This window comes from Chrysoperla carnea, chromosome 1, assembly GCF_905475395.1.
Source record: "Chrysoperla carnea chromosome 1, inChrCarn1.1, whole genome shotgun sequence".
Classification (NCBI taxonomy): Eukaryota; Metazoa; Arthropoda; class Insecta; order Neuroptera; family Chrysopidae; genus Chrysoperla; species Chrysoperla carnea.
The window spans coordinates 133,162,891-133,175,875 of record NC_058337.1 but is presented as its reverse complement, the minus strand read 5'-3'; the positions used below and the strand labels follow the sequence as shown (position 1 = coordinate 133,175,875).

At 30.2% G+C, this 12,985-nt stretch overlaps 1 protein-coding gene across 1 annotated transcript in view; it reads left to right on the top strand.

Moving 5' to 3' along the window:
- Positions 1-12,985, top strand: part of LOC123306093 (lachesin-like) — a 607,394-nt gene that overhangs the window by 403,275 nt on the left and 191,134 nt on the right. Inside the window, exon 3 of the mRNA XM_044887968.1 lies at positions 11,486-11,605. Coding sequence (XP_044743903.1) covers positions 11,486-11,605 — 120 coding nt within the window. The remainder of the gene's footprint in view (positions 1-11,485; positions 11,606-12,985) is intronic.

Genomic DNA, 12,985 nt, shown 5'->3' with positions numbered 1-12,985 from the left:
TGAAGATTTTTCTGCTAACCAGATATCGAAATCTTTGTGACCATCACTGTCTTCCGCCTGATAAGCCTCTTGCATAAGACTATGAAGCACAGTTGCAGTCACTTGAGCATGACTCGAGCTTTGGTGACGTGAGTAACCTGTTGAATGTTGATGAGATATTACAAGTTATCAAAACAAAGTTGATAGTTGCAAGAGAACGTGAGCTTGATCTGGACACTTTTTTTCAATATGAAAATCAAAGATGCCCACCTTCTTTGTCAGCTAATGGGCAACTTCGCTCAGGCGTTAAGGCTGATCTTGCTGAAAAACTAGAATCTTTAGAAAAAACAGAAAGCGTACCCATTCAGTTTTATGGAATAATCTTTGATGGAGCTGCACTTGTACAAATGATTCGGCCGAAAAACTCCAAAAATTTTCAAGAGTATTACTCAGCAGATCTCATTCCTCATGTTCTACAACTAGTGCAAAAATTAAATGCAAAGATAGTAGACCTAGTATGGGATCTTTATCTGCCGAATAGCCTAAAAAGACAAGAACGAGAAGGAAGAGGAGCTGGCATTCGACGTCAAGTTATTGCTAATAATAGCTTACCTTCCGATTGGTCAGATTTTCTGAAAAATGAAAAAAATAAAGCTGAGCGTTTTCATTTTCTAGGGCAAGCCTTCCTAAGTGACTTTGATGCTGCTAATGTGGTGACAAATCTTGCTAATAAATTGACTTCCTCAAACTACACTTGTACCACGATATCTGGAAAAGAAATAGGAACACATGCAGAAGAAGCTGATGGCCGCATCGTACTTCACGCTAAAGATATGACCGAACAGGGAATAACGCGTATTTTGATCAGATCATCGGATACAGACGTTTTGGTGTTATTAATATCATATTTTCACCAAATTTCAATTGAAAGCAGCCTACAAGAGCTATGGCTATTGACCAGAACGGAAAATAAACGCCGTTTTGTGGAAGTTCACAAAATAGCTAATACTTTAGGTCCGGACAGCTCGACTGCTCTTCGTGGTTTTCATGCCTTTACAGGGTGTGATACTACTTCTTATTTCCATACAAAAGGGACGAAATCATGCTTCAAAACGTGGTTATCACACCCTGAAGTAACAACAGCTTTCAAACAAATATCGCATCCATTACAAAGTCTTCCTGAAGGAATAATGGCCATGCTGGAAAAGTTCACTTGCTACCTATATGATCCTCAAACAACACATTCGTCTGTTAACTTGGTACGCAAAGAACTATTTGCAACAAAAAATAAATTGGTAACCAATATCCCACCAACATTGGCAGCATTACAAAAACATGCACTCCGTGTTGTATATCAAGCGGGCCACTTATGGGGTAATGCCCTTACTCTTGATGATGCCTCTGTGCCATTACCATCCTCTTAGGGTTGGAAGACGTTAATGATAGCTGGGTACCGCAGTGGTCGGAAGTCAGTGAAATATGGCGTGAGTTGTCTTACTTGGACCGTTGCGGCTGTAAAAAAGGCTGCGAAACAATGCGCTGCACGTGTCGGCGAGTGAATCTACCCTGCACAGTTCAATGCATCATATGTAAAGGCAGCTGCAAAAACGAAAGGTATATAATTTTTTACTTACTGTTTATAAATTATATTAGGTATATTTTGAACTGATTTAATATGAATTTTCTCTTCTTTCAGTTTAACCATATCGGACGAAGAAGAAAAAGAGGAGTACGAATAAGCGGAAAAATATGATATTTATTATATGTATATATATTTCTCTAATTCCTCCAAAAGTTGTTAGAAATTCCCTGTTGCCACTCCGAAAAGCATTCTAGGTTGAAGTTTTTGTAAATTGTGACCAAAACTAATTGTGTGTGTATCGGTACGAATTTATGCGCGAGTTCAACTCTCACTAAGCCGGTTTTCACAGACGTCATATCATGACAATACCATGAAAAATCATTTCCTATTTAAATTACTGAAATCAGTGAATTCGTTTTGATTAGACAATGCATCAAATTACGTACAATGAAGGCTTTTAAAACCACCCTTTTTTTGTAATGCGTATAATTCAAAAACTACTCGACGGATTGTGACGAAATTTTTTTTATTTTGTAGGTAATATTCTCATGTTTTATTTAAACAAAAAATATTTGACCTTCATCATAGGATATTTAGCTGTTATTTTCTCTAGAATGAAAAAATTAATTGATAAATTACACAATTTTCTTAATATTTGGCCGCCATCTTTAATTTTTCGAATGGTATGTTTTTCTTTTGATTAGAGGTATCAATACGAATTGATTGACACCTTACTCGCTTAAATCAGTGCAACCGTTTTGATCCTGTAAATGTTTTAAATTATGCATCTGCCATTTTGGAAAATGGCCGCCATCTTGAATTCCAGTGGATGAAAATTGTGTTTCCTCGGACGAAATCATTTATTTTGGTCCCTAGTATCACTGTGCGAAGTGGCTTGCTTTCTGCATAAAATGCAGCTTTTGATGAAAATATCACCGTAAGCCCTAAGACTATTAATGCTAGATTCTGGTCTAACATAGCTGAATAATAATGTATATATATTTGTGTGAATTTAATGCATAGATTAAATTTTCAAAATTTTCCGAAAATTCAAATTTATTAATTGGTATTTGGTGTTTATGGTTTATATATGCGAATGTATATCGTTGGTAGTAACTGACTAACTGTTGGGGGGCAAATAATAATGCTAATAATTTATATACGATTTTGATTTATTAATTTTTACACAATTGTTAATTAACCATTTCTACTAGTTTATTCAATCAGTGCTAAAATTAATTATCAATCTGTTAGTAAAAGAAAGAAGTAAACTTTCCATGAAGGGAGCTTAATCTCACGAGAAGACCACAAAACTATAACATATAGATAACTGAAACTATCGGGTTTTTCAATTTTCAAAGCTATAATGTAAAATATTAACAGTCAACTTCGATAAAATAGTGGTTTTTTGTTCGCGTTTCGCGAAATAAATCAATTGATTTAATATCAAATACCAGATTCTTTTTTGTCAAAATATATTTTTAACACCATAGAAACAAAATAACAAAAATTGTAAATTATAATTAATAATTGTTTTTGCCACATTTAGGACAGCTCAAAACGACAGTTTTTTATTTTTGAAATTTCTCGGCAAATGTTAGGAAAATTAAAAAACTAATAATATTTGATTCCTTGGAAACAAAAAATAACAAATGGGTTTTTTATAGGTGAGTGGTTTTTGCACTTTTAATCTGAAAATCTAAAAGTAACAAAGCCTTTCTAGCATCTTTTATAATTCAAAATATGAACAAATATTTACAAAAATACACAGGCGGAATTAGACAAGTTTGGTAAAATTAGGAACTATTGGGAAAGCCATTTTTGTCATGCGACAACCTTTTCCTTTAGATAAAATTACGATAACCGATCTAAACTAGGTTTCAGTAAAAGTTAAATAAATAGTTTTATATTAGGAAACGATAGATTTACAAGAAACAGTTCAAACGTATGACTGAAAAAAAATTAAAGCCCATTTTTGAATGGTTTAAATCATTCCATAAACTATTGCTTGTGTTTTAAATATTTAGGTCCGCTTATGAATAGTGAATTATATGAAATTTTGTAAGGAAAAAGTTTTTGAGCAAACGAGCAGAAATTGAACCCAATATATTTAGTATATCGGTTCTTCTTTTTTACAAAACGTAAAATATTTAACGGCCGCCCAAACAATTACTAAGCAAAATAACAAATAATAGGGTAGATATGTGTGTATTATAAATTAGATGATGTATTTGCACAACAAAACTCACTAATATAATTGATTAATTCTATAACAGAACGTTAAAAAAAATATATATAACACACAATATGAATAGAAAATACTAATTAAGGTAATTATATTTGTAAATTATGATGTTTTTATGATGTCTACTTATGATAAACATAATAAATAAATTATATTGTTAATTAAATTAAGTGGAATATGAAAAAATAAAAATAATAATAATAAAAAAAAAGTGAACGAACAGTTTTAGTTAGTTCGGTAACGTAAACAAAATGCACAATTTTTGGTTTGATAATATAAATAATTTATTGTATGAAAAATTGTAGTTAATTCAATTCTGTGCTTCTATGGCAAACATTTATATTTACAAAAAGGAATATGATTTATTGAATATAAATGCAGTAAATACAAGTGAATATTATTATACAAAACCATGCTTTTCATATGTTTTTTTATTTTTATTTTAGCATTCCGTATCGAAATGGTGACTTTTTTAAAGAAACGGAAACACTAGTGTTTATAGTATACTATATAGACACAATTGTAAGTTTTCTAAATACCCTATGTAGGAAATATTTCAGAGTATATAAAGTTCAGTCCCAAGTTTGTAACGCTTAGAAAATTTTGATACAAACAAAATTTTGACATAGTACGTCATCATAGTCAATCAAAAATAAACAGAGTCATCTGCTGAACTGAGAACTTAAACGAGCAATATAGCTCAATTCCTGATTTTGTTATCTTAAACGAACAATAAAGCTCAATTGGCTCATGGATCCGTATAATTTTTTGGCTGTAACAGATAGAACAAAATTTACGGAATAAAAAATATTCCTTATAAATAAATAAATAATTTTTATTAAAAAATTTTTTCGTAAATATCTTCGTTTTCCCGTGATGATCCAAATTTTGGCAAATTTAAATTTCTTTAAGAAATATAAAAGAGTAAGAGTTAGAAAATTTGAAGGTGGCTTCCAATAATAGAAAATTTTAAGGTGGCTTTCATACTGAATCCATCCGATAATATCAAGAGGGTCAATAGGGTCGATTTTCGTGAGGCCTTTATTGTAAAGCGTTAGAGATAGAACAAAAGTTAAAATATAAAAATTTCCCGTACAAAAAAATCAAGAATGTGAGTGGGCAAATTAGGGTAAACATTTAGTTCCAAAACTATAAAACTGTCTAAGCGGCTGAGCTAGTAAAAGGCAGCATCACCATTACCTGTTAAACTACTAAGACGTTGAATGCGGGCTCGAATTCAGCCATTGACAGTCTGATCGCGTATAATTATAGGAGCGTTAAATATGAAAACACTGTCGTTGCTTGGATAAGAACGAATTAACCGACTCCACCCAAATCATAAATTTAATTGTATATATATATACTAGCTGGGAACTACCCGCTTTGCTGGGCAACATCCCCACTTGCACCCCTCCCTCCACATATCCTTGCGTTGGATAACAGTTTTGTAATGTACACGTCATGCTCTTTTATTTGATACCCCACTTAGGTATATTTGTAAATATTCGATATTTCCTTCCCACTTTCTCGCTACACCTTTCTACCCTCCGAAGGTTAAAAAAATTTCTAAATGTAATTTAAAACATTCTGACCAAGTTTTGAACTATTAAAAGCCATAATTGAAAAATATGAATTTTTTATTCATGAACACCCCCGCAACCCCCCTTGTGGGTGGAATTTCGTAAAATCCGTTCTTAGCTGACCTCTACTTGGCAAAAGGAATATTCCTGCCAAATTTCAAGTCTCTAGGTCTTATAGTTCCAGAGATATCGTGATGAGTGACTATCTATATAGATCTATAGAAAGTCTCCTATATATATATAGATTTATGGATGGCCTCTGTTATAGACGTATTTGTCTTAGGAACGGAGGTTAACCTCCGTTATTATTATCATTAAAACTATAAAAGATAGAGCGATGGAATTTTTAGGTAGATTCAACTAATAAACCTTTTAGAAAAGACGAGAAAAAAAGTTTCTATATTTAAAATTACTTTCTAAAATTTTCGGAGTATATGAATTTGTAAATTGTTTCATCTTCCTGATTTATTAAAAATAATACAAGCACTCAAATTCAACATTGTCTTTACAGATTAAAATTAACTCGACAAGTTAATTTTCTTTATAGTTTACGCCATTGTATTGTGATAAAGATCAATGTAAATCGAAAAACGTTGACGTTTAAATTTGTATAAAAAATTCAGTAAACAATCATAAATAACAAATATTGAATATCCAATGAAATTGAGTTTAACTATCGAACCATAATGGTATGATCCATACACACACTTAATACTTTTTTGTATTAATAGTAATCCCCTAAATGAAATTGATTTTATTATTATGATTACTACAATAACTGGTAGTAGTGGTGCTGTTTTATTGTTAGTCTTTGTGTTAGAAGTCATTTATTTATTTAATTTATGGGATCTTTGTTTTTGGTTTTGAATTCAACTACACAGTACCTACTACACTACTGGTAGAGAGAGAGCTATTTATAGTACAAAACTAGACAACTCTCATAAATAATAATTTATGTGTCTTTTTACCCATATATACACACATAAATAAATCATTGATATTATAATTATCGAATATTAGAGAGAGCTATAAGGAAAAGTATTATCTAAAGTGGGTATCGATTTATCAATTGACTTGTTATCGATAATTATTAAGATTGCGCCCTTCTCTATACAGGATGTCCAATAATTGTCTGCAGAGCTTACGCTTCCTGAATAAGCAGACAAAATAAAGAAGAAAATGTACTTTGTAAAATTTGAATATCAGGCCTAATTTACGAGATAATTAACTTAATCTTATATTAATCAAACAACAAAAAATACATTCTTCAAAATAAAATTAATGCAATAAATTTGGTATTTCAAAGATGAAGTAAGTTCGTTAATAGTAAAAATCGACAGATAATCAGGGATGGGGGGGGGGGGTGTAGCGAAAAACAAAATTTTTTTTGTATTTTTTAAGTTAATATTTTTGTATTAGTTTTAAGAAAAAAAATACTCTTGTGATTTTTTTTCTTGACGCTTAGTTTTCGGAAGAAAAATTCATGGAAAACTTAAAGTATATTATTCGATTTTGAGAGAAATGTGTTTTTTTTTTTAATCTCTGAGAGAATTCGCTTAGCTCCACAGCTCCTGCGCTACGAATTTTTTAATATTCTGAATTGTTTAAAAATTGTTGATGTTATCATTTGGTCATAGTATCCGACAAATTCAATTCCGCGTTTTTTCAGACCGATAGCTTAAATATAACGTTGTCATGCTCATTTGAAAACACAGCACTTTCGAAAAAACTCGTATAGAGAAGTTTGGTAGACTCGCCAAAAGGAAACCACTCAGGAAGTTTCAGGTACGTATTGAAAATTTAACAAAGAGGGTGCTGTTCCGCGGACTAAAATACAGTAGGTATTTATTTTTATAGGTATTTATTTTTATAGAGGGACATCTTCATGCGAAAACAGGGAAAACTTTGTATTTTTAAATAGAAAAAAAAAACGGGCCAACGAATTTTGTCATTATAACCGATGATCGTTACAAAAAGGGAAAGTATTTGTATATAAACATATCTGTCGTATTTGATGATTAATTACATGACAAATGGACGCTATAAGCGAAGTTCCAAAATAAACTAACTCAATTAGACTAAAAATAATGTTTAAAAGATTCAAATAAGTATGTACATGTAAAAAATAGTGTGTTTTTGAAGCGTTGGTCGGTATAACCGATATATTTGCTTATAATTCCAATGAATATTGGCCGCTATAACCAATATGTCGTTATAACCGATGCTAGCCGAAACATTCATTAATGCGCTTATATAGGGATTCAGCCTAAGTCTTCCATTGTTGTCGTTGAAACCAATCATGTTTCCAATCATTATAAACAATTTTGACTTTATCTCCAAATATGGAATTCGGGCAAAGAATTAAAAATCCAATCGTCCAATGAACGTGATTATTGTATATTTGATGAAAAAACCTTCTTTATGGAATTTTATTAAAAACTTTTCCTTTGGTAACTCAAGAAAACCACAAATATCTTCTGTTTTGAAAAGATGAAACTGTTTATATGCTTTTCTTTAATCATCTTCAAGGTTTGTAAGATATATTCCAGCAAATCAGGCAAATATCTACAAAAACTCGAATAAAAAACATTTTAATTTACATAAAAGAAAATTGAACTACTTCCTTAATGCTATAAATAAATATTTATTTACTAAATGAACTTGAAATTATTTATTTATTTTTTAAAACCTTATTTTCTGTATTGATCTTATTATATCAAGTTCTATCAATAATATGTGCATACATGTATGGGGGAAACTGGGGTATAATTCATTCCCTCTGTGTATATATACAAAAGGAAACAAATAGAAACCGCACACATGTTATTTCTTAGACTAACATAACCTATAACCCGTAAAATTAAATTTAAAATAAAAAATATACAAGTAAAAAAAGTAAGTTGTATACACAAAAACACAGAACGAACGCACGCAACAATCAACAAATCAAACAAATTTTGATATAAAATTTGTTGGAAACAAAAACAAAAGAAATGTATATAAATATATATAAAATCAAACAAACAAACAATCCAAATGTTCTGTTTGTTCAAAATTTACCATCAAAATACAAATAGAAATAGATGGGTTTATTTATAGCGTGGGTTGGAAAATTGTTGCAAAGTTTATTGACAACGTATATCAGCAATCTCGTGCATGAATCTATGAAAGCAGCAGAAATTATGTATTCCTTACTAAATTCTGAGACAAAAGAACCTTTGACGTTTTTCGATAAGGCGTACTTTTATCGGTTGAGGACTCGTTAATTATCGTTTTAGATGTTTAGAATTTTTTCCCTTAAGGTAGCTAATAGGGAATATTCATGAAATTTAAATTTGGTTCAAATATTTTTCTTCCCTAACTTTCATGACTGGACATTTCAAGTAAACCATTATTTTAGTAATTAATATCTTTTAATTACTTAAAATTAATAAATAAAAGTACAAATTCAGTGAGGACATTTAAAAACTTCTAAAACGTAAATTCAAATTTTTTTACGGACGTGACATCATGGTGCGGACTTGTCAAATTTGTTGACATACTGTATGATATTAATTACTTACATTTTATGTGGTATTTCATTAAATTATACTATTCTACGGCATTTATTAGAAAACTTAATAATAGCGATTGTAAATTCATTCATTTTTTTAAAGTGTAAATTATACATTGAACTCTCACCGATTGACAGATCACGTACATATACGTCAACAACAGAGAGCGCCAAAAAACTGCGTTTAAATATCTCAAAATTATAATGTATTTTAAATATTTTTTACACTTAAATACAGCATTTTTAAGTAGTATTTATATTTTTTACTTTGTTATAACGGTGTAGACAATGAATTAAAAATATTTAAAAAAAATACATTAATATTCCCTATTGTCTTTTTATGGGTAAAATGTCCGACAATTCTAAATTTTTATATGCTTATTAAGGATATTATAATACAATTTGCCTAAAAATTTGAAGTCAATTTACTGCCTCTGGCTCGAGATACGCTTAATTTAAGATCTGATCATAAAAGGGTTATTCAAGGCCTATTCATCTTGGGGAATAGAAAATAATGAAAGCTTGAAATAAAAAAAAATATATTTATAATAGCTATAAATTAAGCTTTTGAAATGAAATTTATTGCACTCTTTTCCCGAATTTTCTGTATACGACTTCGTTGAAAAATCGTGATGAAAAGTGTATATATATATTTATTATGACTATATAGATAAAAGGGTACAAAATCAAAAGTAGTTATTTTTTTAAAACAATGTATTTCAAAAGTTTTCCTACTTGCATACGTGACATCATAAATCAAATTTGTTTCGAAAAAAGTAATGAAGTATGGAAGATAAATTATTTCTATTATTTCTTTTTTTATCGATTTACTTGTCATCGAAGCATGTGTTATAGAAAATATCTCTAGTTCTAAAGTGCTATGTTTTATGATAATGATTACAAATTTTTTCTAAACTATAAAAAACCAGATTTCAATCGATATTGATCAGTCTCCACTCAGAAAAAATGGTTCGGATATCTGATCTGCGATAACGCAAATAACGATTGTTCCTTTTGATGTAAAACTGATACAAAACTGTTTAATGGCGTCAGGATATTTTCATTTCAAGTTTTTTAGGGCGTAATATGCCTAATATTTAAAAAAAGTCTCTATATTGATTGATTCAGTTTTAAATTTAAGTAAAATATTTACCTATGTGAAATTTATCAAGTACTTACTTTCAGTTTTGAATTGACTTGAATAGAGCTCAAATTTGAGAAGCAACATTTAAATCGTTGTTTTTGGAAGAGAAAATTGATGAAATTAAAACTATCCGAGTAGACTAGAAATGTTTTTCGGAAGAATTATGACACTGCAAGTGGCGTGCAGTTTAGGATACCTACCCATTTTTCGGGCTAGGAACTTTTCTAATAGTAAGTTCCCAAAATCTCGTAATTATTTTAACAAAATACTTTGTTCATATGTGAATTAATTTCTATGTTTTTTGATTCTCATAATTGACCCTGATAGATGAATCGTTTCTAGGGGCACAAAGGTCACCTTCTTTTGCAACACTGTGTTCCAACCAAAAAATCATATAAAATAAAACCAATAGTTTATTATAAAGGTTAAGGTATCTTGAATTTCTGATTGTCATTCAAAATGTAACACATTTCTCTCCCCTTCATTGTAAATACAATTCCTCCCTCCACCAAACAGGTTACAATACACCATTCCTACATATCTAACAATCCAATTCCCAAACCGTCATAACAAATTTGAGTTTGAAGTGTATGTATATATACCCAGCCGTGGTGAATATGGTTTTAAGATTTCAGTCCAATAAATTTCCCAATTTCGAAAAAACTCATTATATAAGGAAATTTTTACCCAAAAAGTACAAAAATCGGGTGGATCTGCTGACTGGTTGAACAGTTTTTGAAATACGGACCAAAATCGATCCAAATATTCCGATATCTCAGAAATTCGGCATCCAATTACCCCGTCTACCGAGTTTCATCAAATTCCAAAACAAAATTTTTTTTGCGTTTTTCTCGATTTTTTCAAAGGGGTGCCCCTTAAAAAAATTGCAAAAAATCGATAAATTTTGTTATCTCCAATTTCGATAAACCTCGGTATATAAGGTAATTTTGACCCAAAAATTACAAAAATCGTGTGCATTTGCTGACTGACTGGTCAAATAGTTTTTGAGATACGGGCCAAAATCGATCCAAATATTGCGATATCTCAGAAATTCTGCATCCAATCATTAAATTAACCGGATTTTTATACTTTTTGGATCAAAATTACTCCATCCACCGAGTTTCATCAAATTTCAAAACAAAAATTCGTAATCGTTATTTTGATATCGGTTTTCGAGATAAAAACAATACTCTTTCTATCATGCAGTAAATAAATATAAATTTTTAGATTGTAATACCGACGCTCTGTACTCCTTCAAAAGTTTTATATTCAACGAATGTTAAGATCCAAGAAGTATATGTTTGTGTATTTATTTTTTTTCCGTTGTGGATGTGTTTATTCGAATAAATTTTCGAACTAAGTATGATACTATATGTATATATATTTGTTTTTATTTTTACAGGAATGCCTGAATTTGATGAGGAAGACAACGCACTACCACCACGTTTCCTGTCACGTAGCCAAACATTTCGTGCTGTCATCGGTGATACATTATTGTTGCCATGTGAAGTTGAAAATCTCGGTAAGTCTTAATATAATTTGTTATTTATATAATTTTCCTTTTATAACAAAGTATAGCAGTCAAGGTTAAATCTAGAGCTTTTAAGGTAGTTCAAGCGTGAATTCATTTTTCTTAAGAGTGTCATGAAGTGGAGACATAGCGTGTATTTGGATAAATATATTGGTTTGTCGAGTAAATATGCTATATCTCTTTAATTTTCTCTTTTGACACCGAGAGTCCGCTTTAAGGTAGTACGAGCGCCAAGGCAGACTTAGACAAAAATGCCCTTATCTTGGTGATGAAAGTTATGTTTGTTTTTCACAGGCGTGTTAATTGACTGCGTATAGCAGTGATAATATGAAAATTTCTATTAAGGTAGCACCAAGGTATTTTAAGATTTAGGGTTTAAATTATTTTGTACCTAATTTTCAACTAAGATGATGAATTTTGTTATAACTTCATGAATGTAGATGAAAAATAAGAATAAAATTTTTCGATATCTGTCTTGTTTTTCGAAATATGGAAAGCTAAATAATTAAACAAAATTTTCAATTTTCGATATTTTGTAAATTACTCCAGATATCGAAAAATTGTATCCGTACTTTTCGTCTTATATTGTCAAATTATAAAATAATTCACCATCAAAATTTAGCACAATATGTTTTTTAAATTTGTTTTCCCACTACCGTGGTCATACATCCTTAATTAGTCGGACACAACGGGTTTCTTTGCTTTCCATAATATATTAAAGTTTTAACTTAGTTTTATTTAGTTTTTCATTTCCACCGATTAGTTTTAGAGAAATCTTTGAAAACATATCATCCATTTACCGTTTTCCCATAAGTCCAATGTTTAATGTTCCTACTTTTGAAGTCATTTATTTATTGAAATAATCGAGTCACTCTCCCTTCAAATTTTCAGAATTGATTTAGTCAATTTCATATAAAAAAATCAATTCTTCTCTCAAACATCTCTTTCTAGTAATCCAAAATTTAGCATAACGTTTTTGCCTAGTTAGTTTTTTTTCTCTCTATTTCTTAAGGTAATACTATCAGACCTTGCATTCAGAATTTAATGAAACTTGGCATATTTGTCCATTATTATATCATAATTAATCAGTTAAATTTTTAGGGGCCTTCAGAGAACTGAAAAAAAGATATTTTAACATTGATCCTTATGGGAAATCACAGATTTTACTTTATTGATGGCAGGCCCCTAAAAATTTAACTGGTTAATTAAGATATAATAATGGACTGCTGTGCCAAGTTTCATTAAATTCTGAATGCCAAGTCTATTTCCGTTAGTACTACCTTAAGAAATACAGAAAAAAAATTGCATGCATATATCCTATTATGACGACTCTCCCCTATACAATCACAAGAAATTAATAATTTCATTCAG